This window comes from Sphaerodactylus townsendi, linkage group LG13, assembly GCF_021028975.2.
Source record: "Sphaerodactylus townsendi isolate TG3544 linkage group LG13, MPM_Stown_v2.3, whole genome shotgun sequence".
NCBI classification, from domain to species: domain Eukaryota; kingdom Metazoa; phylum Chordata; class Lepidosauria; order Squamata; family Sphaerodactylidae; genus Sphaerodactylus; species Sphaerodactylus townsendi.
This window is the reverse complement of record NC_059437.1, coordinates 8,809,387-8,835,201: the sequence shown is the minus strand read 5'-3', so window position 1 is coordinate 8,835,201 and position 25,815 is coordinate 8,809,387. Positions and strand designations below refer to the sequence as shown.

General features: G+C 48.0%; 1 protein-coding gene across 1 annotated transcript in view; it reads left to right on the top strand.

The window, feature by feature from the left end:
* Positions 1–17,852, top strand: part of CYSLTR1 (cysteinyl leukotriene receptor 1) — a 31,723-nt gene extending 13,871 nt beyond the window's left edge. Inside the window, exon 2 of the mRNA XM_048514743.1 lies at positions 16,094–17,852. Coding sequence (XP_048370700.1) covers positions 16,109–17,182 — 1,074 coding nt within the window. The 5' untranslated portion in view covers positions 16,094–16,108 and the 3' untranslated portion in view covers positions 17,183–17,852. The remainder of the gene's footprint in view (positions 1–16,093) is intronic.
* The last annotated feature ends 7,963 nt before the right edge of the window (positions 17,853–25,815 follow it).

Genomic DNA, 25,815 nt, shown 5'->3' with positions numbered 1-25,815 from the left:
TCTGTTGCACAGACCAATACAAACAGCAACCGATGGTGAAGACAAACCCTATATGTTAATGCCTCCTACACACAAAGACAGTGATCAGAAATGCCTGCAAACTGATGTTGCTTTAATTGGTCAGCGCAACAAAAACAGCTACCCTGCCTTATGGGTGAGGCCATTTTTGCAGGTAGACAGGTTTTTATGGCCTTGGTTAATTGAAAACACCCCTGGAAGGCAAAAGCTGACATGATTTTTTTGTGATACTTCACTGGCAAGTGTGAGAGATGGCCAGTGTTCTTGCCAGAGAGCCAGCGTGGTGTAGTGGTTAAGAGCAGAGGACTCTAATCTGGTGAACCAAGTTTGTTTCCCCATTCCTACACATGAAGCCTGCTGGGTGATCATGGGCTAGTCACAGTTCTCTATGAACTCTCTCAGCTCTATTCATCTCACATCTGTTGCGGAGGGAGGAAGGGAAGGAGCTTGTAAGCCACTTTGAGACACCTTATGGCTGAGAAAAGCGGGGTATGAATCCAAACTCTGCCTTTTCTCTTCTTGCGTCCACTCCCCCTCTGCACATGTTCAGTCTGTATCGGGGGGTGGGAGTGGAGGTGGGGGTTGGAATGAGCCAGACAAACACCAGGTGTGCACCCCCAAAACCAGGGCACGCAAGGACAATGAAGATAACAACAGACTTCCTTGCCAGCGGCAGGCAGCGGAATCGTGGTGACAAACCAAATCAAGCTGAGCAATGCCATCTGCTGCTCCGCTCTCTGCCTCCACGGAAGATGCTGGCTCTGCAGGCCCACCAGAAAGGTGGAACGAGACCAGCTTGTGCACTGGAGAAAAGGAACATAGTGTTGGCAGAAAGGGACACATTTGCTGCTGTTGCAGAACAATAGGGCTTGCTTAGAGCTCAAAACATGGGCCTTTTTATTTTTATTTTTTTCCATTTATATCTCACCCTCCCCAGCAGGGCTCAGGGTAGCAAACAATAAAACAGAGGCAAAATGCTGCCCTTGCCTATTTTTACCCTTGCCTAGGTTTACAAATTTTCAACCTAGTTTGAAAGCCTTTGGCCCATTATGCAGGCCCCACTTCCCCCTCGGCTGCCCACTTTGCAGTGGGGTTTCCGCGTGGCTTTCTGTCCATACCCGATCACCCAGCTGAGCTGAGTTGAGTTGTCATTTTGCCCACCTAGCGCTGATTTCCTTGTTCCGTTCAAAAACACTTTTGGGCACCCAACTTTGATTCCCATATTAGATCTAGCATTATTTCAGTATGTTAATATGGTCAAGGGAGGGTAACATGGAGATAAAATAAGAAAATGTTTCTTTCCTGTTAACACATCGACACTACTGTACTTTTGGTTACATCTTGGTACCTATCTGCTGTCTCGGGCTCATGGCGGCGGTGGTGTTGTGTCTGCTCAAACAAAGAAACCGGGTTAACTGTATAACTTCAGATGGACGTGCTCACGAACATGTAAGCAATGGCTATCTCACTGACCAACAGCTAATCAACAGACCAGGTCATCAACAGCGACTTCAGCGACTTGTTTACGTACAAACAGTTAACCCTTTTAGAACTGAGTTGTGACATGCACTAGCAAAATCCCAACGATTTTCTCCAAGAAATCGGGGAAAGTTTGCTCTTTGCCCGCTCTCACAGACAGCAGAGATTATTGGATCCGTGGTGCAGTGAGTGTGAGAAGGAGATGAAGCGTCCATAACAAAAAATCTGCCCCAAAGAACATAAGAACATAAGAACAAGCCAGCTGGATCAGACCAGAGTCCATCTAGTCCAGCTCTCTGCTACCTGCCAGTGGGTCCTACCAGGTGCTCCTTTGGGGAGCTTCAACAATCCACTCTGCAGGATGTGAAAGCAAGCGGCCTTCTGGCGGCTGTTGCTCCCGAAAGCACCTGGTCTGTTAAGGCGCATTTGCAACCTCAGATCAAAGAGGATACCAAGATTGGTGCAGCCATAGATCGACTTCTCCTCCGTGAATCTAAGGTCCAAGCCCTCCTTTTAAAGCTCTCCAGGTTAGTGGCCATCACCACCTCCTGTGGCAGCATATTCCAAACACCAATCACACGTGGCGTGAAGAAGTGTTTCCTTTTATTAGTCCTAATTCTTCCCCCCCAGCATTTTCAATGGATGCCCCCTGGTTCTATGATTGTGAGAAAAAAAGAAAAAGTTCTCTCTGTCAACATTTTCTACCCCATGCATAATTTTATATAGACTTCAATCATATGTCCCCTCAGACGTACCTTCCTCCAAACAAAAAAAAACAAAAGAGTCCCAAACGCTGCAACCTCTCCTCATAAGGAAGGTGCTCCAGTCCCTCATTCATCCTCGTTGCCCTTCTCTGCACTTTTTCTATCTCTTTGATATCCTTTTTGAGATGTGGCGACCAGAACTGAACACAGTACTCCAAGTGCGGTCGCACCACTGCTTTATGGTGGAGGAGCTACGTTAACCACAGGGCAAAACACAGGCCTTTGAGTGTGCGTGCAGACTGGAGATACCATTGTCTCCTTGCTGGGCCCATGGCATGGGGCTGGAAGGTACTACTGCAGCTTTAATTTTTAGGATGCCTTTTGTGTAAAATAGGAAATTCAGAACAGATAACAAATGCCTCTTACTGGGCTGCAACAAGCTCTTCAGAATTGCACAGGTGTCTTCCTTTGGACAAAACGGGAACTGTGTTAAATCTCAGCTATATGGTACCTAGATCGCAAAAACTCCAAATATAGTCACATTTCACCACATTGTTGTGTAGAAGGGATTATTCTTGTCAGACAAAAACTGGAATTTTGGCTGATGCACAGCTACTGAGCTATCCTCAATGGATTGCCAGTGTAAGGGGAAGAGGAGAGATCGGGGTTGCTAGGCTTCAGTCTAAAGAAGATGTCTCAAACAGTTAGGAGGGAATTATTTAGCTGGAATTGACCCACCCCCACCCCCCTTCATTCCCTGGCTGACCAGGGAGAGGAAAGGAAAGGAGTTGAGGAGAGAGGAAGGGAAAGGTAAGCCACCTTGAGTCTCCTTACAGGAGAGAAAGGTGGGGTATAAATCCAAACTCTTCTTCCTCTTCTTCTTACCCATCTTCTGTTTCTGCTATAGCAAAAATGGGACTAGTTGTAATTGTTATTCTTATAGCTGGCATTCTTTTGCCTTGGCTTTTAAGTATACATTGTACTTTGCCAATTTGTTCACTCTGGAACCAGTATAGTATAGTAAAACCAGTATGGTATAGTAGTGGCTACGGCTCATTCCGCCCATGCAGAATAATGAACTGCTTTCAGTGCTCTTTGAAGCTGTGCGGAATGGCCAAATCCACTTGCAAAGTGGTTTGAAAACGCATTATTTTGCGTGTGCGGAAGGGGCCTAAGAGAGTGGTGCTCTCTAATCTGGAGAACTAGATTTCATTCCCCTCTTATCCACTTGAAGCCTGCTGGGTAATTCTTAGAACTCTATCAGCCCCACCTACCTCACAAAATGTCTGCTGGGGAATGTAAAGGGGGCGGGGGGGTAAGGAAAGCTACTTTGAAAGAGTAGAGAAAAGTAGGGTATTAAAATCAACTCTTCTCTTCTCCTTTGTCAATTGCTTTGGACCCTGCTTGGGAAATTGGGGGATAGAAGGAGGACCATGAAGACATAACTAAGGATTGAAAGGCACGCACCTAGAGAAACATCTTCTCTGATCAATGCTCCCCTCCCTGCCCCGCCCCCGCTCCGGCTTTGTGCTCTTTGAACCACCACTTACAAACCAATTCTCCCATTATCTGCTTCATAGGAAGATGCATTATTGACACTGTGTAAATGAAGGATTTTACGTGCTTCAGTGAAATCCCTGTTTCCAAATGGCCTTATTCTGGAGCTGATGTGGACTAAGCAAGTTGGATATCATTCGTAGGGTTGTTTGGGGTTTGCGTTGTCACATGGTATCGTAAGCAAATAAATGTAAGGGGTTTTTAAATGGTGCATAGGGAATGCACTTGGAAAAGGAAATGGAAACTGAACAGTATGTGGTAATTCACTTTTAGTAGCACCAACATAAATCAAGCGAGAGAAATCCCAGCCCTGCCAGTTGGTGTGAGCCAGAGGGTCACGAAGCAAAGAAAGAGCTCAAAGGGAGGACTGAAATAGATACCAACAATTCGGCTTTTCAAGATTGTATTGATCTGAAGAAGAGATATATACAAGTCCAATAAACAGCTGTTAAAAAACAGTCAGTTTTTAAAGGCATGGCTGTCTTGTGTTTATTAATCTCCCGTCTCCTGACCAATTATTTCTGAGGAAGGTGAGGAAAAACCCTCTACTATCAAGAAGAGACTTTTTGATAGAGAGTTTCAATAGATGCTAGAGGAAGCTAATGAAACCTGTTATCCGATCTCTCTGGGAATACCTGTGGATAGATTAATTGTAGCCCGGTACCTTTATCTCCTGGTTGAGGCCCGGTGGCGTAGCGCAATCACCTTAGCTAGGTGTAATGCCCTGCCTTCTTCCTTTAGCCTTGGACGCCACCTTGGAATCCCACATAAAGAAAGGAAATGCCCGTGTGGCATGGGTTCTGTGGAAACAGTATCTCATATGCTGTTGAATTGTCCTTTTTATGAGATAGGTAGGAAGAAGCACATAAACCCCTTCCTGCATGGAAGTGAAGGCATTACAGATAAACAGAAAGTTATATATCTTTTAAACAGCCACAACTACAAGCTGTTGGAAGCGGTGGCTAAATTTTTAAATGGTGTTATTTTAACTCGTCAGAAGTTGTAAAGGCTGTTATTATCTTGCAATGTTAATGTTAAACTATTTATATGCCATTAAAGGTATTCGAAATCGTTTTTAATCGAAAAACCCTCTACCCAAGGTTGTTCATCCATGGCAGAGGTCTGCAACCTGCGACTGCCTGCTCCATTGGGCAGAGGGGGTTTTCCTGCCCGGCGCAACCGCCTCCCAGTGCTGGAAGGAAAGGGGAGTGGAGGAGCCGAACTGGAGGTGGCTCCGTAGATCTTCGGCGCCGTGGAAAACGGGTCCAAATGGCTCTTTGGGTGGTAAAGGTTGCTGACCCCTGATCCATGCTATGCCCTTGGTTCCAGATGCAGTGATCTGATTCCTGCCCTTTTCCCCTCCTGGATCTCCCGCAGCCTTCAGCAAGGCCCCTTCCGCACACGCAAAATAATGCATTTTCAAACCACTTGCACAACTGTTTGCAAGTGGATTTTGCCATTCCGCACAGCTTCAAAGAGCACTGAAAGCAGTTTGAAAGTGCATTATTCTGCATGTGCGGAATGAGCCTAAGATAGTGGCAGGAGTCACAGAATGAGGCAGACAGCCGCGGTTGAGAAGAGCTGAAATCCAGGGTTGCAAGATTAGTCTCTCTTTGGTCAGTTCTGCACAGCAAATGCATAAGGGGTTGCACATGTGACAAAGGAACCCATTTTTCTTCTTCCCATTCACATGTGTGCCATGCAGGAAATGACTGGAGCCCGTGGAAACAATCTGGGTTGCTTTCGCGTCTTCACACAAAGATGCTTCTCTCTATTTTTTTTTATTTCCTGCAACACACGTGTAGCTGTGCAGGCATACAGAAATGAACTCCCGCAGCCATGCCGATGGTCCCACAATACGATCGGCTGCATCTGTGCAGCTGCGCATGTGCAACACACAACATTTTAAAAGAAAAAAGGAATCTCCCTGCAACGGCAGGGCGATGGCAGGCAGATTCTCCCTGGTTGTGGATGATGCGATGGAAGGGAAGGAAATAAAGTGCCTCTTTCCTGGCTGTTTGTGTGGGAGTGGCTCCAACCCAGAATTTTGCAAGAGGATCCCTGCATTGGTGATTTTTGAAAATCCCGGGTTGAGGGAAATAAAACAGAGCAAGCTCATTTTGGGGACTGGACCTGTGTGAAATCCCCCCCAGGGGCAGAGCGAGGGGAAACTGCGTCCAGGGCACGTGTGCGCCCTGCACCTCTGCCACAGCACCGCCTGCCCCGGAATGCCCCCAGAACACCCCTACCACACCCTCGCTACATCCTGGCAACACCCCTGCTACTGCTTCGCCCGGGGCGTTGAGCCCACCCCCATCCCGTTGGTGCTCCGCCACTGCCCCCCCCCAATGGTTTGTATTACATCCTATGCAGAATCCACCTTTGTCTGGAGATCTGATGTGCTGTGATATGCTCTGATGGGTCTGCTGCCCTGTAGCCCTCATTTCTCCCACCAGGGCTCTGCTCATACATTTGTAGTTGAAGCAGATGCTTTAAAGAAACCATTAAGTCTCTAATGCAGAGGTGGGATCCAGGTTCCCGAGAGTAGGTTACTAATTATTTGTGTGTGCTGAGAGCGGGTTACTAATTGGTGATTTTGCCACATGATTTTTGCCTTAGTTACGCCCCTCCTCCGCTCCTCAGCAGTAGCGCGCAGAACTTGAAGCAGTCTAGCAGGAGGTGCACCGGCATGCGTGGCAGCCTGCACCTGCATGCATTCATTTCCCGCCCAAGGACTGGCGCAGTGGCTGCGTCCTTGCCACAGCCCCGCCCAGCAATGCCCCGCCCAGGAATGCCCAGCCATGCCCCTGGCATGCCCCGCCTAGCCCCATTGGTGCTATGCCACTGTTTGAATCTCACCATCATGGGAACCTGTTACTAAAATTTTTGGATTCCACCACTGCTCTAATGGTGTCTCCTCCAAAGGGAACCAAGCAATCATTCCTAGAACTTCACTACTTGGAAAAGTGGAGCAAGTGTTAATATTTCTCCACCAATTTCTGCTTGTCATGTAAGGCACTTCCGCATATGCAGAATAATGCACTTTCCAACCATTTTCACAATGGTTTGCAAGTGGATTTTGCTACTCGGCACAGTAAAATCCAATTTCAAAGTTCATTGAAAGTAGATTGAAAGTGCATTTTTCTGCATGTGCAGAAGGGGCCTCACAGTAAAATCCAGCTGCAAAGGGCACCGAAAGTGAATTGAAAGTGCATTATTCTGCATGTGCGAATGTGCCCAAAGTTCTTTGCAGAATAACATGGTTTCAGAGCTGATCAACAACTACACCAGAGATGACCCAGGATAGCACTTTCATAGAACCACAGGATTATTATCAACAACTGCAGAGCTTGGCCAACAAATCCTGCTCGCCAATGAACATGGCAATTCCATTTGTGCAGGGAAACCCAGCCTACTATATTGCAGCGCTTACCAACCCTATATATAGGAGAGCCTACATGCTGGCTAGATTTAACATTATGCCATCCCCGCTCCATAGAGGAAGACTCAAGGGTCTACCAAACGATAAGAGGCTTTGCCCCTGCAGTCCAGGGCAGTTGGACTCCATTGCGCACATTCTCCTCCACTGCCCACTTTACCAGAATCCAAGATCCAGCTTATTATTACAAATCATTGACTCTATGAAATCATTATTATTACAAATCATTGACTCTACAAATCATTGACTCCTGACAGAGCTTGATAAAGTAAATATGCTCTTAAACTGTAATGACCTTGACTGTTGTCTCGCAGTGGCAAAATTTCTGGCTGAGGTTTGCGAACTGAACTTATGATCCAGTGTGAAGTTTTATCTAGTAATTTTAACTGTATTTATATTGTATGTTCTGTATGCCAATAAAGGCTTATTGAAAAAATTTTAAAAAATTTTTAAAAAAAGAACCACAGGATTGGGTCAGCCATGCCAAGTAATGGCTTACCATGTTGACAAAACATGGAAGAATGGAATTAGCTCTGGTGAAATTCCACCCCTCTCTTTCCTCTCACCTCTCCCACGTCCAAAATTCCTTCCATCCATTCCCAGTCCTCGCAAGGAAACAAGCAAGCTCTCACACCCTGCCTTGCCTTGCCGTGCCCTGCCCTCTCACTGGTGGGACGAGGATAAGGCAATGAAAGGCAGATGTGAGGAGCCAAACTTGTTGAAAGATACACAGTTGTCTGCTGTGCTCTTTCCCCATTGCTTTTGGGTGGGAGATCTCCATCAAAGATAAAAGAAGGTTTCAAGAAGTCACGTCTCTCAGGAACTTGTATAAAACACTTTGTGCATTCTTGAGGTTTTTCTGGATCAGTTAGTCATGGCGCATTGCTACATTTTGCTACCCTCAGGGGAGAATTCTTGAAAGATGCTCGATTTAAGCTTTCACTTCTGCACGTCCTTGGTGGCCATAATCCAACATTACCCAGAATGGAAGAGAACCAGGCATACGTGGGGCGGGGGGGACTTTCCTTCATCTTTCCGTCACTGTACATTTGAAACCTAAAACAGTAAAGCAGTTTCCCTCTTCTTTTGTAAATAAACTTCTTCAGAATAAAACTGCCGCTCGGCAATGTTTTTCCTCGTAGTAATTAGGGAACGGTGCATTCTACGTGCATCCTTCATGCATTGAAACCGCAATGGTCACACCTCTTCTGCAAAGCAGCTAGAAGAAGAAGGAGGAGGAGGAGGAGGAGGAGGAAGAGAGAAGGAGGAATTTGGATTTATATCCCCCCTTTCTCTCCTGTAAGGAGACTCAAAGGGGCTGACAATCTCCTTGCCCTTCCGCCCTCATAACAAACACCCTGTGAGGTAGGTGGGGCTGAGAGAGCTCCAAGAAGCTGTGACTAGCCCAAGGTGACCCAGCTGGCGTGTGTGGGAGTGCACAGGCTAATCTGAATTCCCCAGATAAGCCTCCACAGCTCAGGCGGCAGAGCTGGGAATCAAACCCGGTTCCTCCAGATTAGATACACGAGCTCTTAACTTCCTACTGCTCCAGGAAGCAATTTGAAGCCAAGGGGTGGAATTGCAGGGTGCATGGAAGCCTTCCCTTTCATTGGTTTTCCCCTTACTCTGCTTTTCCGACAAACGAGACTTATCTCTGGGAGCCGATTCACATACCATACATTCCTCCTGGCTTTCAGATGTGCTTCTATTAGGGTGTATGAGGACGATTCCACTGGATCAGGACCACAAATCAAAACTGCAAGCAGCGGATGGTGAGAATGGGCTTAAGCTTTCCCACAGGTGCCCTTTTATCAACCGGAAATGGAAATGACCCTAGGCGAGCATCTATTTGCCCCACTGAGAAATGTACAGTTTCCCAGTGGAGCAAGTAGTGACTTCCTGAGGCTATTTCAGGTGTGGAAAAATGGCACAGAAGAGGTCTTGAGGTCCTTCACCCTATATCAGTTGTTCTCAACCTGGGGGTCGGGACCCCTTTGGGGGTCGAACGACCCTTTCACAAGGGTCGCCTAAGACTCTGCATCAGTGTTCTCCATCTGTAAAATGGATGAATGTTAGGGTTGGGGGTCACCACAACATGAGGAACTGTATTAAAGGGTCGCGGCAAAGATCGGGGAACTGGGTTGTGACAGTGACTCCTTCAATATGCTAACCTTTACTGAAACTTTTGCCCTCATTAAAGAGAGGCTGTTAGCAATGGACTATCAACAACTGCAGAGCTTGGCAAATAAATCTTGTTCACCAACAAATATGTCAATTCCTTTCACGCAGGGATACCCAGCCTATTATATTACAGCGCTCACAAATCCCATACACAGGAGAGCTTATATGCTGGCTAGATTTAACATCATGCCATCTCCACTACATAGAAGAAGACTTAAAGGTCTTCCAAGCGATAAGAGGTTCTGTACCTGTAGCCTAGGACAGCTGGATTCCATCCCACACATTCTCCTGAACTGCTTATTATACCAAGAACTCCGATCCAGCCTGCTATCCCAAGCTATAGACCCTATGATTGATTATACTGAATCAGATAAAGTAGTTATGCTTTTAAATTCAAGTTCAAGTTCAAAGACCTTTATTAGGCATTAAAACATAGCAGAGCTAAGTAATCCAAATACAGTTTTACAAGATAGAACAGGTACTCCTGTTTCAAAAATGCATACATCAGAGCGAAAGAGGAGACCAGGAAATTATTTCGTAATAGTGAGCAAGAATTTGGCCACTATGTCCAATTGCTTGGGATTCTCTGTATTCAGAAGATAGTTCAGTTTAAGATTAAAAAGGCTTGGATGGACCAGTAGGGGATCCCCTAGAAACAGGTTTGGTCTAAAATCGTTAAATTTTGGACAAACTAATAAAATGTGCTCCAATGACTTCTCAGAGGTTTGACAGTATTCACAGGTACGCTTTTGCTGTGAAGGTGCCGTGAATCTCTCTGGGGAAAAGGTTAGTGGAAATGTGTTGGTTCTCGCTCTGGTCAATAGCCACCTCAGCTTAGGGTCGGACAAGATGTTTAAATATGCAGCTGTCTTGCATTTCCCGGGCATGATGTTAAAATGGAGGGGAGAGAACAAGCTCCTTGCTTTACTAACTAGATATTGGTGTTCCTGGTCGAGTAGCCGTACCTTGATACAACGTTGTATCTCGCTGGGAGAAAGCATGAGGAGCTGGTCCCAAGAAAGACCCAGGGAGGAAATCTTTGATTTGATATGAGCCCACCAGGTAGAAGATTGAAGTTCGTGGAGGGTGCAATAAATGAGACTGTTAGGGTTGTTAAGGAAACATAACCGAATCCAAAATTTAAAGGTGGCCCACCATGCTTTTGTTTCCAAGAGGTGTAATCCTGCCTCGAGGCAGAGGGCGGCGTAGGGTACGCAATGGGGGACCCCAAAAATATGCTTTTAAATTGTCAGGATTTTCATTGTTGCCTTATAGTGGCAAAGTTTATTGTCAGAAGTTTGTAAACTGAATGTATGACAAACGCGAAGTTTTTTACTATTCACTTTTTAACTGGAACTGTATTTTTATACTATCGTGTATATGCCAATAAAGCAGGAGTGGGCAATTATTTTTTCCATGGGGCCGCATAAGAAACAGAAAATATTGTGGAGGGCCGGGCCAAAAGGCAGGGGGGCGAGGCGCTTTTGAAAGCCCCGCAGAAGCCGGCAGCCAAGGCAACCGGCTTCTGCGGGGCTTTCAAAGATGCCTCGCTCCCCAGCAAGGCAGGGAGGCCAGTCAGGGTCATCCGGCAGGCCGGATGTGGCCCGCGGGCCGTATAATGCCCAGGTGTGCAATAAAGGTTTATTGAAATTTTTTTTAAACGGGGCGCGGCATTAGGAAGGTTGAGAACCACTGCCCTATATACTATAGTTCCACACAGAATTGCACCCACATGTGTATGGGAACGGAGACCTCACTGGGGATTCCAGGAGCATGTCTGAAAAAACAAATCCCTGTGGAAGCCACAAACAGTTACAATGCAAGATACCCTCAGCTCCTGCCCCTCTCTTATCTCTGAAGTGAATTCCTCTTAGAGTAGAAACAGTGTCTGCTGTTTCAGAACACAATATAACTCCAGAGCATGCATTTGCAGCCACAGGAACTGAATGCACCAGCAAAATGCTTAGCAACCATCTATAATTCTCCCTGGGTCACTGCTTTAAAATCGGGGGGGGGGGGGGGGGGGGATTGAATTCCCCTCATGTAATTCTTTCCTGATAAGCATAAGCATTTTATTGTCGTGCATGCACAACGAAATTTACAGCAGCATTCCTCGATGCACACAATTTCAGACTCATCCCCCATCCTCACTTCCCCATTCCTCCACCCATCCCTACACAGCCCCAAACACATCAACACGAAGCCACGGAGTTTAGCATAGCCACAGCTCTAAAGTAGAAGCTGTCTCTAAGCCTCTTTGTCCTAGTTTTGATGGACCTGTATCGTCTGCCGGATGGTAACAGTTCGAAAAGAGAGCGTGCTGGATGAGACGGGTCTCTCAGAATATTTTGGGCTTTCTTTAGGCTTCGGGAATTATAGAGTTCTTCCAAGGAGGGGAGAGGGCAGCCGATAATCCTCTGTGCAGTAGTGATCACCCTTTGGAGCGCCTTCCTATCTGCCACTGTGCAACTGGAGAACCATACACAGATGCATTTGCTATGCACTGAGTACTTTTGGCTCGGGAGGGCGAAGGGTTTGTATCAGTATGTACGACCGGCAGCTTAATGCATTACGTTTCGCATTGCTCACTCGGTGTTTAAAATGGTTTTCGTGTACTATATGCTATAGATCAGACCTGGGCATTATACGGCCCGCGGGCCACATCCGGCCTGCCGGATGACCCTGACTGGCCCCTGCTTTAGAAGAACCCATCGTCAAAATGGTGGCCGGGAGAAGCGGCGCAAGACTGGGATTATTTTTAAAAAGCCTCTCTCGGTCATTCACACGCGCGTGCGCACTTCCCCATCTTGGGAGCCCCGCCTTCTTATGCAGGCGCAGTGTCAGGAACAGACGGGGAAGATCGTGAGAGTTTTTAAAAAGCTGTAGTTCTCTCCCCACTCTCAGAGCCCTGCCACATTGCGCAAGCGCCGTGAGAGGAAAAGGTGGGGAGGGTGGCGAGAGCGAGTGACTGTTGCTATGCAAACTGCCGCCGAAGGGCAAGGAGCGGGAAGGGCTGACCTGAGCATGCCCCCTCTGGACTGGAGGAGGGCCCGGCCCTCCACAATATTTTCTGTTTCTTATGTGGCCCCATGGAAAAAATAATTGCCCACCCCTGCTATAGATAGTCATGGTTTCTAGTGGTGCTTTGCTGGGCCTCTATCCTACACCTTCCTGCCAGCTGGTTTATGAGCAAACATTTGCATTTGATAATGCTTATCTCTATACCTTAAAAAACTTCACCTGCTGATTCATACGTATCAGGCTGCTGGAAAAGGCTGGGGCAGGGAGGCAGCTGGGAAGTGCAGATGCCATAAATTTTGTGTCAAATGATATTCGAGGAAGCTAATCAGACGTCAAACAAAGGCTTAATTTGTCACTAGTACCATGTGGCTGAATTGTTATGTTTTAGGAAGCTGAGAAGTCAGCAGTTCCAGGCCTTGAACCTAGACCACAGGTGTCAAACTTGAGGCCCTCCAGGTGTTATGGACTACAGTTCCCATCATCCCCTGCCAGGATGAGCTGGCAGGGGATGATGGGAACTGTAGTCCATAACATCTGGAGGGCCGCGAGTTTGACACCTATGACCTAGACCTTGATGGCAGAGACTTGGATCTAGGCATAGTGACATACCTTGTCTACGGTTCAAACTGTGTGGGATGGGGTTCTTTGGTTGAAGTCTACACTGACCCTAAGGGGCTCCTCCACAGACCCAGTATGAATCACAGCTGCCTTGTCGGGAAGTAGTGGTTCATCTATCTCCTTTGCATTATAACCCTGATCAAAAATGGCAGTCAGTGCACAAAAGTCTGCAACCTGAAGCAGTTACATACCTGGAAGTAAATTCCATTGAGTCCAGTGGGGCTTCTTTCTGAGTAAACATGCATAAGATAGGGTTGCACTTTCTCTAAGCAGGGGCAGGGAGCCACTCGTGCTTGTAGATGTACCCCTTATTTCTAACCCTGCCTTGGGGTTTTGCTTCCTTTCCTGCTTGCGCAATTCTCTGATCTGTGCAGCTGAGCAGAAGTTTAAAGCTGGAGGTCAACTTTCCTGTTTTTGCACTTTGCAGTCCTGGGGCCACCAGGGAACCTGAGGGCCACCACCTTGACTTCCATGATGGGTCAGGCATTAGAGTTATCATTGCAATCACCCTCCCATTCCAGATGTTCAGCAGACATCTGCTGGGACTGACTCTCATATATGATTATATATATAACAAAATGCATATGTCACTGAGAGCCAGTCCCAGCAGATGCCCTCTTTCAGATGATAGATAGATAGATAGATAGATAGATAGATAGATAGATAGAGAGAGAGAGAGAGAGAGAGAGAGAGAGAGAGAGAGAGAGAGAGAGAGAGGGGATGGATGGATGGATGGATGGATGGATGGATGGATGGATGGATGGATGGATGGATGGATGGATGGATGGATGGATGGATGGATGGATGGATGGATGGATATGAAAACCATAAAAAGATTTAGGGGGCAAAAAGAATGGATAGATACAACAGGAGTAATATCAATTTAACACCACCACCACCCCAAATAATAAGATAGGGAAAAGCCATGAGGAAAATGAAACTGAAGAAACAAGAGAGGGGAGAATTGGGTGGGGGGGGGGTTGCTTCTTAAATTTGAAAGGCTAGTTAGTGGTCTATTAACAATCCCCAACTAATTCACCTGTCAAACTGAAGGTCCTCCCCCCACAACTCCTGGGAAGGCAAGAGTCAAACCCCGTCTACTCTTATGGTGGCAAATTGCCCCTTTCAGTAATGTGTGGCAGGAAGCTCTAGAGAGCTCAATCCAGCTGAGGCGCCATCTTCCCTGGAACACCTGCAAATCCAATGACAGATGCATTTGACAGTCTCCCCGGTCTCAACCTAGAACTGATCGGTCGGAGTCCGGTTAATTTCACCAGGACTTAGTTCCAATCAGTATACTCCCAACTATGGCCAAGGCCTGATGAAGGAGCAGTTCTCATGGCTTAGGAAGAAACTGCAGGGGTCAGGGTCGGGGAATCTTGCCTTTTTAATGGCTGTGTCAGACGGTAAGGATCACATCCCAGTGAGTCAGCGCAGGAGCAGAAAGAAAGAACTATTATCCAGATGTACTTTCTCAGCCACGCCAAGAAAACGAGCTCTGTTATTTTGCTAAATTTACCACAGAGATTCCTCTTTCTAACCTGGATTGCCCTCTTCTGGCTGTTTCCTTAATTCGCCAGCGAGAGAAACCAGAAATAAGTAGCTGATTCGTCACGCGGAACAGGAACGACAGCTTTGCTTCTCTTGGAGATATTTGCTCTGAGCAATCACCCGGGAGCACAGAAATTAATTCCCACGTTGGTATTTTCCACTTAGCTTGGCTGAAGGAGCCTAGATGCTCAACTCTCTGTTGGCTGACACCAGGGCCCTGCATGATCATACTGAATTCTGCAGAGCCTGTAAGACAGAGATGATGCTGGCAGGGGATGATGGGAACTGTAGTCCATAACATCTGGAGGGGAACAAGTTTGACAGGGGATGTCCTCCATTTTCCTTTAAAATTGGAACATCTGCCTGGTGAAAGGTTCTGTAGAATTCAAAAGTTTGCACACAGTTTTGAGTCTGTCTTTCTTTTTTTCTTTTTTTCTTTCTTTCTTTTAAAAAACCCTTATTCATTCCCCTTTCTGGGCTAGTTCCATTTTCAAATATTTACCCCGAAATGCTTCATATCCTGAGATCACCAGGATCAGATCTCTATCCAGAGGCATCTCGAGGATGGGGCAGTCAGGGTGTCTATCCTGGGAGCCACTTGAAGGGGGTGCCCTCAGCTGCTCAGCTCCCTCCCTGCCAAGAACTCCAATCCAACCTGGATGTGTCCAGTTTTAAATGTCAGGTTCCACAGTCCACGTGGACTTCAGAGGTGGAGCCTGCAATTCAGTGTTACATAGTCGGGTGGACTTGACCAGGTAGCTTGGGCAGGTGGACTTTAGAGGCAGAGCCAGCAGTATAAAGCTGGACCTAGCCAGGCCGAGCCTGCAGTTTGATGTGGATCCCAGAGCTGAATGCTGGGCTCAGCCAGGGTGGAACGGAGAGAGGAATGGGTTTTTCAGTGCTTGTCCAAGGTGCTGTTTTCCACAGATGCACCTCTGTCCAGTGGCGGGATCCAAAAGTTTTAGTAACAAATTCCTATGGTGGTGGGAGTCAAACTGTGGTGTAGCACCAATGGGGTTGGTCGGGGCATGACGGGGGTGTGTCCAGGCATTCCGGGGGGGGGGCATTCCTGGGCAGGGCTGTGGCAAGGGCGCAGCCACTGCGCCGGTCCTTGGGCAGGAAACGAATGCACGCAGGTGCAGGCTGCCACACACGCCGGTGCACCTCCTGCTAGACTGCTTCAAGTTCTGCACGCTACTGCTGAGAGGAGGGGCGTAACTAAGGCAAAAATCACGTGGCAAAATCACCAGTTAGTAACCCCCTCTCAGCACACACAAATAATTAGTAACCTACTCTCGGGAACCTGTGAGAACCTGCTGGATCGCACCTCTGCCTCTGTCTCCACCCATTTGCTCAGATTGTTGGCTTCTAATACCCCATCTTTAATTTGCATTCCTATGCTGAAACTCTGATGCCATCTCCCTCATGCTTACTAGTTGCTGAACATCAATAGGAAAATTGACTCTTCTAGTGTGATTTGCATACCTATATCTAACTTGGTTTTTTTATCGTCTTTGGCATGCAGGAATTGGATCGAGTGATGCTGCCATATCCAACAGAACCTGCCATGGCTGCTGGCGAGAATGTCACAAGCCTGCCTACAACCAATTCAACGTGTTCCGTTACCATTGATGAGTTCCGAAATCAGGTGTACTCTACGGTATACTCCATCGTCACCATCCTGGGGTTTGTAGGAAACAGCTTTGTGTTGTGTGTCCTGATAAGGACGTACCAGGACAGGACAGCGTTCCAGGTGTACATGCTCAACCTTGCGATTTCAGACCTCCTCTTCGTATGCACCCTCCCTTTGCGAGTGGTGTACTACATTCACAAAGGCAACTGGTTCTTCAACGATTTCTTGTGCCGGGTCACTTCTTATGCGATGTACGTCAACTTGTACTGCAGCATCTTCTTCATGACAGCCATGAGCTTCTTCCGCTGCATCGCCATTGTTTTCCCGGTTCAGAACATCCATTTCTTAACGGAGAAAAGAGCCAGGCTGATTTGTGCTACTATCTGGATTTTTGTGATGCTGACGAGCTCGCCGTTTCTGCAGAGAGGCTCGCACTTCGACAAGCAGACCAACAAGACTAAGTGCTATGAGCCCCCATCAGACGGGATGGTGCTGAAGATCCTGGTGCTGCACTACATTGCGTTGTTTGTTGGCTTCATTGTGCCGTTTGCCATCATCACTATCTGCTGCACCATGATCATCAGGGCCCTGATGAAGAACTCAATGCACAAGAAGCAAGGAGCCCGCAGAAAGGCTGTCTGGATGGTCATCATCGTGACCTTAACCTTCCTGATCAGCTTCTCGCCTTACCATGTTCAACGCACCGTCCATATCCATTTTATGATGAGAAAAGACACCAGCTGTGAGGACGTCCTCTATATGCAGAAGTCGGTGGTGATCACTCTTTCTCTAGCAGCGATGAACTGTTGTTTTGACCCACTTCTCTATTTCTTCTCTGGCGGCAATTTTCGCAGAAGGCTCTCTACTTTCCGGAAGGCTTCGGCCTCCAGTGTGACACAACCGCAGAGGGTGAAGTTGTCCTCAAGGAACTTAGAGGAGGAAGCATGTAAAGAAAAGGTGCCACAAATTGCGGAATCGTAGCCTTCCTCCTTTCCAGAAGCTAGAGCTGGGAGGTGACAAAAAGCTAGAAGACTTGTCCAGGTTTACATTGTTCCTCTTTGATTTGAAGAATGTTGTCACGGAAGACAATACAGCTTTGATGTAGCTGCAAAGAATCGCTCGGCTTTGAACTGCAGATCATATGCCTCTATTTCGCGTCAGCGTTGATGTGTGGTAGATCTGATATGTAGCAGAATGCTGACCGTACAAGCAAATTGCACATTAGTGCATACTGCCCCCCCTCCCAAAAAAAAACCTAGACTGCGTGTGCATGAGCACCTGTCTGTAAGTGTGGTTGTAAACAGAACCCTTTTCTCATAACATCCCTCAATAGGTATAACTAGATGGGGAAAGGCAATGGGTAACATTTCCTGACACCATTTCCTAACCTCCATATGATGTGACTGAAAGTTCAACCAGAGGTTACACATGTACAAATACATACACATACAGCATACCCCATAAATTAAGAGCTGTGTGTTTTCCAGAGACATTGTTCATACATACAGTTGTAGGCACACAGACTGTCTTCAGATCTTTTGGGTGAATATATGGAAGTTGGGGGTTTCCCTGTACCACAAGTGCATGGAAGACTACTAAGCTATGAAACCTATGGTAGGCATCCTTTACTACAAGAGAAATAAAATCCATCCTAAAGGGAGCTATGCACGTGAACTCAGATGTTCCTCTGTACTGAGTCCTTCTAGATCAGTATTACCTACCTTGAGGATAGTGGCTCAGGCAGAAAACTTGGGGCCCTTTTGCTGGAAGGGGCCGAGATTGAACCTGGGACCTTCCTGCGCTCTGTTATTTAGCAACAGTTCCTCTCTGTGGATGCACCAGCCTTCTCTGGCGTCATCCCCTCCACCAGCTTCTCAGGAGCTATGAACGAAAGAGCAATGTTGTCAGGGTCTGTTACTTCAGTCAATAATTGAGACTCAAGATTGGTTCAAGAGCTTTATTCAGAGGTGGGATCCAGCAGGTTCTCACAGGTTCCCGAGAGTAGGTTACTAATTATTTGTGTGTACTGAGAGGGGGTTACTAACTGGTGATTTTGCCACGTGATTTTTGCCTTAGTTACGCCCCTCCTCTCAGCAGTAGGGCGCAGAACTTGAAGCAGTTTAGCAGGAGGTCACCGGCCTGCCTGGCAGTCTGCGCCTGCGTGCATTTGTTTCCCGCCCAAGGACCGGCCCATCGGCTGCGTCCTTGCCACAGCCCCACCCTGGAATGCCCCGCCCATGGAATGCCCGGCCATGCCCCCGTCATGCCCCGCTCAGCCCCCTTGGTGCTACGCCACAGTTCGAATCCCACCACCATGGGAACCTGTTACTAAAATTTTTGGATCCCACCACTGACTTTATTGGACTGTGTCAAGACCTGGGCTGCAAAAAGCCGAAGCTGGCGTTCAGCCTTTTGCAGCTCGTATATATCTTCAAACATTACCTATTCAGATGTTCCTCCCTTCCACTGATTCCCACGGTTCTATTTTTCAGTCATGCCGAAGCAAACATTCTCAGACTGCGCTTTAGGACATGCTAGCGTGCCATGGGAAATAAATTAAAGGCTCCCGGGAGTACAGGAGCTTGCTTGCTGCATCTCTGCATGACTTATTGTTAGAAACAGTATTGTGTTACTGAGCATTCACTCATGCAGTGACACAGTTCAGATAGGGTTGTCAACTTTGGATTGGGAAATTCCTGGAGATTTTTTTGGGGGGGTGGAGCTTGGGGAGAGTAAAGTTTTTTGGGGGGGTGAGGACTCAGCAGAGTATAATGCCGTGTACTCTGACCTCCAATTAATCCATTTTCTCCAGGGCAGGGCCAGATCTACATTTTTTTGAAGGGTTACAAAAGTGCAAAACAAAACACTCCCACATATTATATACATTTTTTTCTTCAAACATATGGACATAATCAATGTATATAATGTACATATTTAACAACTCCTTTAAACAATAGTGCAGTGTTGTGTAGATGACTGGGGAAGGCAACGGCAAACCACCCCGTAAATGTAGTCTGCCTAGTAAATGTCATGATGTGGCGTCACCCCATGGGTCAGTAATGGCCTGATGCTTTCGCAGGGGACTCCTCTACCTAAAGTGACAGAATAAATTGTGTTGACCTGTGTGAACTGTTAATGAACCGTCACACTTTTACACGACCTTATCGATCTGTTCTCTATGACTTACATTTGACGCAGTCAGAGGCGTTAACAGAATTGATGGCTCCCCTGACAAGAACGTGGGATGTAATATTAACCGACAGGCAAGAGTTGGTGGATGGAGCGAAGGTGGTGGGGATCTTAGGGGGCAGTGACCTAGAGTCCCTTTCTCTTTGAGGGATCAAGGACGTTCATAGCCGTGTGTGTGTGTTAGATTTTAGTCGGGCAAACTTTAATAAACTCGGAGGCACGATGAGCACCATTCCATGGCAATAATGCTGGAAGGGAGAGGAGCAAGTGAACATAAGAACATAAGAACTAGCCTGCTGGATCAGACCAGAGTCCATCTAGTCCAGCACTCTGCTCCTCGCAGTGGCCCACCAGGTGCCTTTGGGAGCTCACATGCAGGATGTGAAAGCAATGGCCTTCTCTGCTGCTGCTCCCGAGCACCTGGTCTGCTAAGGCATTTGCAATCTGAGATCAAGGAGGATCAAGATTGGTAGCCAGAGATCGACTTCTCCTCCATAAATCTGTCCAAGCCCTTTTTAAAGCTATCCAGGTTAGTGGCCATCACCACCTCCTGTGGCAGCATATTCCAAACACCAATCACACGTTGTGTGAAGAAGTGTTTCCTTTTATTAGTCCTAATTCTTCTCCCCAGCATTTTCAATGAATGCCCCCTGGTTCTAATATTGTGAGAAAGAGAGAAAAATTTCTCTCTGTCGACATTTTCTACCCCATGCATAATTTTATAGACTTCAATCATATTCCCCCCTCAGACGTCTCCTCTGCAAACTGAAGAGTCCCAAACGCTGCAGCCTCCCCTCATAAGGAAGGTGCTCCAGTCCCTCAATCATCCTCGTTGCCCTTCTCTGCACTGTTTCTATCTCTTCGATATCCTTTTTGAGATGTGGCGACCAGTGAAGGGTGGGGGGTCTCCTAAAACAAGTGAAGAGTGAGGGTCTCCTAAAACAAGAGCTCTTCCAAGTTCAAGCTGTCTGTATTCCAGTAAGACAGAAATGTGGTAGAGAATCTGACTCTCCAGGCCCCACCAGGAAGTTGGCAACCCTATGAAGGGATGAATCCCCTTTCTGTGCCTCTGCATCAGTTGGTTTCCTTACATTGTCGTTGTGTAAAATGTCCATGTAGGTGTCTGCAACAGCTTGTAAACAACCACGTGTTCTGAATTCTCAAGTTTGGGGTAGGGGTTGCTTCCTCCCCTATTCCTATGCTATTCCTAAGAGGCTGCTCCCCCACCCAACAAAATCAGAGGATCGGATCCTAGTGGGCTGCCAAAGGAGGAATAGCCAGAAATCACCACTACCTCTTCTAAAATCCTAAGTATCTGTGTGACTGACCCTTGAAGTTGCCAACTCCATGTTGGGGAATTCCTTGAGAGTTGGGCAGGGTGATTGGGGAAGGAGAGGTTTAGGGTACCTCGAGATCAGTTCTAATCCTAGGAGATCTCCAAGCCCTATATGAAAGTTAGCTAAGATGACCAGATTTTCACCTTTACAATGCGGGGCGCGCGCACACACACAGCCGCAGGAGCGCACTGCCTTTTGCGGCGCTCCCCGGTTTCCCGCCCTGTCACAGGGCGGCAGGGCGGCAGCACGGGAGCGTGCATGCGGCCACAGGAGCACACTGCCTGTGAAAGGGCGGGAAACTGGGGAGCGCTGCAAAAGGCAGTGCGCTCCTGCGGCCGCATGCACGCTCCCGCACTGCCGCACTACCTTCTGGGGCACTTCCCTGTTTCCCGCCCTGTGACAGGGTGGGAAACCAGGGAGCGTCGCAAAAGGCAGTGCGCTCCTGCGGCCGCGTGCGCGCTCCCGCGCTGCCACACTGCCTACTCGGGAGAATTAAAAAAGACAAATTGCTCAAAAGCGTGACTGTCCCGCCAAAAGCAGGACGTCTGGTCACCTTAAAGTTAGCAGCCCTTCCTCTCCCATTGGATAGTAGCACGGAAGTAGGCCGGGGCCTGGGAACAGAATGGGGGGAGGGAACAAAATAGCCAATCCCCCATCCCCAAACCCCTCAGATTGCAAATGTCACCCAGAGACATAACCTTCGTGACTGCCTTACACCCAAACAAGTTTTGTGGGCTATCCTCTGCAGCATTGAGGAGCATCCTTTCCCAATTCCAAGACGTTGAAGAAAAGCAAGCCATAGACTGAAATAAAAGAGAGATGAACTGTGGGACAAATAGAACAGTGAGAAACCCGGCACATTCCTTCAATGCCGTGAAGGTTATTGGAATCTTTGCCTGCTGGTCAAGCAATGTAAACAGACGTGGAAGCCCCCAAGAAGGTCACCGGGCAGACTTACGTGACATTATTCATCGCTGTACCAGTGGGAAATGTAAACACTGGCCACGGTGGGAACTAACAGGGCTTCTGAAAAGTGGAGAGGAGGATGTGCTCGGAATCCCCGAACAGACTGGGGTTCTGCTACTGCGGAGTGACTGGTGTGGTTCCTTCCTTCCACGTGGCATAAATGTGTCATACGCTCCATTGTGAGAACAGCACACACACACACAAAAAGACCCTTTTGTGCTTAACCAGGAACTATTTATATACAAAAAGACTTTGAACTTGTTAAGAAAGGAGAAACAATGTTGTCTTTGGGCTAAGCTGAGCTCACCCTGGACTCCCAGAGATGATGGAGAAACTGGCCATTGACGAAAGAGCCACCTGCTTCTCACTGAGTGAAGTGAATGCGGAGGTGCCATAAAGCACCTGCATGCGAAGGTGCCATAAAGCACGCTGCTGGAAAATGAAGTAAAGATGCCACACCCAAACGAATGCTGTTCGAGGCAAGAGCTCCAAAGAGCTCAAGACTCAATTCCTTTCGCTCTGATTCCCAGTCACCAGGGTTGATGCCAAATCAGGATATTTAGCAGCGATCTCTGCATCATAATTTGCAGAACAGAGAAGTGGTCAGGCGGCACCAAGGAGAGTTCTACATGTCCTACACAAAATAAAGCCCAATGTTGTTGCAAGCCGTGCTACATTATCAGTGCAGTCAGATTGCCAAATGTAACCTCCATCTAAAACTGAAGAGTTGATGTTGTCATCGTGTTGATGGACAACTTCAGTCCGTGCCATTGTCCTCTCCCCCCATCAGCTTTGTAAAATGAGTGCAAATTATAACAGCAGCTTGGGGAGAAGTCTGTGTTTTGTGGACGTCATGCGTGCCTACCAAATAAGACCAGATGAAACTTTTAAAAAATCAGAAATGACGTTGACTGTGTTTTCTCTGTCAAATCTTAGTTCTAGGAACTCGGTATGGGCGTCTCCAGTGATTTCCAGCAACAAGTGGAAACCTGGAGGGGGGTGGGGAATAAATGGCTTGATTGAATTCTGAAAAAAAGCAACTGCAGCATTCCAAACAAAGGTGGGATCCAGCAGGTTCTCACAGGTTCCCGAGAGTAGGTTGCTAATTATTTGTGTGTGCCGAGAGGGGGTTACTAATGGGTGATTTTGCCACGTGATTTTTGCCTTAGTTACGCCTTTCCTCTCAGCAGCAGTGCGCAGAACTTGAAGCAGTCTAGCAGGAGGTGCACTGGCGTGCGTGGCAGCCTGCACCTGCGTGCATTCGTTTCCCGCCCAAGAATCCCACCACCATGGGAACCTGTTACTTAAATTTTGGGATCCCACCACTGATTCCAAGGCACATTTTAGGGCAGAGAATGTGTTAAAATCAGTGGCGTATGTAAGGTATGGGACATAGGGCATGGGCCCTGATTGCCACTTGAAGGGGGCGCCATCTCTGCCTGCTTGCCTGCTCTCTCACTGCAGCCACACCATCATGTATGGCCAACCACCATATATGGCCAACTACCCAATGGCGCAGAGGCACACGGTGGGACAGGAAGTGTGTTGGGGCAATAAATCTTGTGCTGACACACTTCTTGTTTGGGCACATGCTTCTTGCTTTCCCTGGGGAAAGCAACAGCGCTTCTGGTGTGACTTTTTGCACCAGAGGCTGGGGAACGTCAGCAGTGGGTAATTGGCCTATGTCAGTTTTTATGCATAGAGTTCTGAAAAATACACAAGTAACACCAGTAAAAGCAGAGGCAGGCATTGTTTGGTATCATCCATGGGCACAGGGCAGAGTTCAAATGCAAGCACCAGTGTTGTGATTCAGCAGGTGCAAAGCTTCCTATTGATCCGCAAGGCCTCAATTGCTAGAAGGATCATGCATGAAACATACAAGAAATTGTCTTATAGGGAGTCAGACTACCAATGTCAGTATTGTATACTATGGTCGTTTCCCCACTTACCTCGACCACCCTTCGCTGTGCACTACTCCCAGCACGCGTCATTGCTGGTGCGCTCCCAGGCTTCCCCACGCCCCTGCGCTCTGCATGGAATCATCAAAAGGCGCCGTTTTGAGGAGCGCCAGGAATGACGTGCACTGAGGGGGCGCGACAGCGGCAGCGTCGGGGTGGCTGCGTTGTTGCCGCCCCTGTAGTGGGGAGTGTCGGGGGACCCCGCGCTACTTGGGGAGAGTAGTGCGCAGCAGCAGGTAAGTGGGAAAACGACCTATGATTGGCTGTGGCTCCCCAGTGTCTCAGTCACATCATCTCCCACCTGGCCCTTTTAACTGGAGAAACCAGGGATTGAACCCAGAATCTTCCGCATGCAAAGCTGAGCCTCTACCACTGAGGACAAAATCAGAGGCATATCGGGGGGGATGGTGCCCAGGGACAACACCTGCTCCGGGGGGGCCACACACACACTCAGGGGCAGGGCTCCTGGACAGGGCTCCGGGGCAGCTCAGACAGGCACCACAGTGGCAGGCCAGTCCATGGGCCAGCCTGCTGCCACAGCAACCGTCTGAGCCCACCCTGCCTCTCTGCAGGCCACCTCCTGTCCTCCCCAGGCCCTGGGGAGGGCAGAAGCTGGCCTGCAAGGAGGCGGGGGCAGGGCGCCTGCACGATCCCTCAGCGGAGGAGAGGCCTCACACGCTGTGGGAGAGGCCAGGCGCACCGGCAGAGGAGAGGCCAGGTGTAGGGACCCAGCCAGCGCCTGGCACCCCCCATGTGACCAAAAGACATGAGCCCGGGGACATGGGTTACCCTACGTCTCTATAGGTCCATGGTGGCGAACCTTTGGCACTCCAGATGTTATAGACTACAATAGACTACAATATAGACTACAACCCCAGCTGGCAGGGGTTGATGGGAATTGTAGTCCATAACGTCTGGAGTGCCACAGGTTTGCCACCACTGCTATAGGTGGTATGCCACTGGACAAAATATGCAAGGCATAAAAGTGAGGTGTTTGCCTCCCTGAGACAAATTCCTTACAAGGTAAAAAAAAGAGAAGTTGGATTAGAAATTTTAGGATACCTCAGCTCAACACAGACACTTCTGGTTACCTTTCTGTTTTGGTGGCTGGCAGGGGGCAAGAGGTGGAGCGCTAACTGCCAGGTGGCTCCTGGAGATTTCCTACTATTACAGTTGAAACTCCGGACAAACGACGTTATGACTTCTTTGAGGGATGTTCTGTATGGTGTTATACCCTGCTAAGGTTCCTCCCCTCCCTAAACTCCGCCCTCCCCAGGCGCTACCCTCAAATCTCCAGGTGTTTGTTCAACCAGACCTGGCAACCGTAGAGTAGTGTTGTCAGATCACATTAACTTCCCTCAGCCTGGAATGATTCCCATAGGCACAAAATTGAAGCAGGCTAGCAGGAGGTGCACCGGCGTGCCTGGCAGCCTGCGCCTGCATGCATTCATTTCCCGCCCAAGGACCGGCGCAGCGGCTGCGTCCTTTGCCACGGCCCCGCCCAGGAATGCCCTGCCCCTGGAATGCCCGGCCACGCCCCCGTTGTGCCCCGCCCAGCCCCATTGGCGCTATGCCACTGTTTGAATCCCACCACCATGGGAACCTGTTACTAAAATTTTTGGATCCCACCACTGCCCAGGAGGAAGTTTTGGGATGGCAGAGAAATGTGGAAAACATTTTAAGGAGTTTGCCCAGCATGTTATGAAAATGTTTCAGGCCAGAGAATCATTTTCAAGCGGGATTCATTTAAAACATTTTGAGGCTGGAAATAAAACTTTTTTAGGATGCGGGGGAGGGGGGATAATAGAACTCCATGGAGGAAACATTTTATTTCCTGCCTCAAAACACTTTACATGGTTTGTGTGGAAAGGGCCAATTTTTGTAGTTCTTTTTATCAAATCCAACCATTCTGAGAGCAATAAGAAGCCTTTGCCGCCCCTGTGGTGTGGAAAAGAAGAACCTGCTAAAAGAAATAACTACCCAAAAAACTGCTTGAAGTCCATTTTTACACAGAGAAACACAGTTGTGACTTAAAAGGTCATTCGGATGACTCTTTTTCTGAGGACATGGCTACCCATGCTATGATCTGGGCTCAAAGGAAAAGACTTCTCAGGGCTGTTAAACTGACAAGCTGAATTAAAGGGGGTGGGGGAATATATTAGAA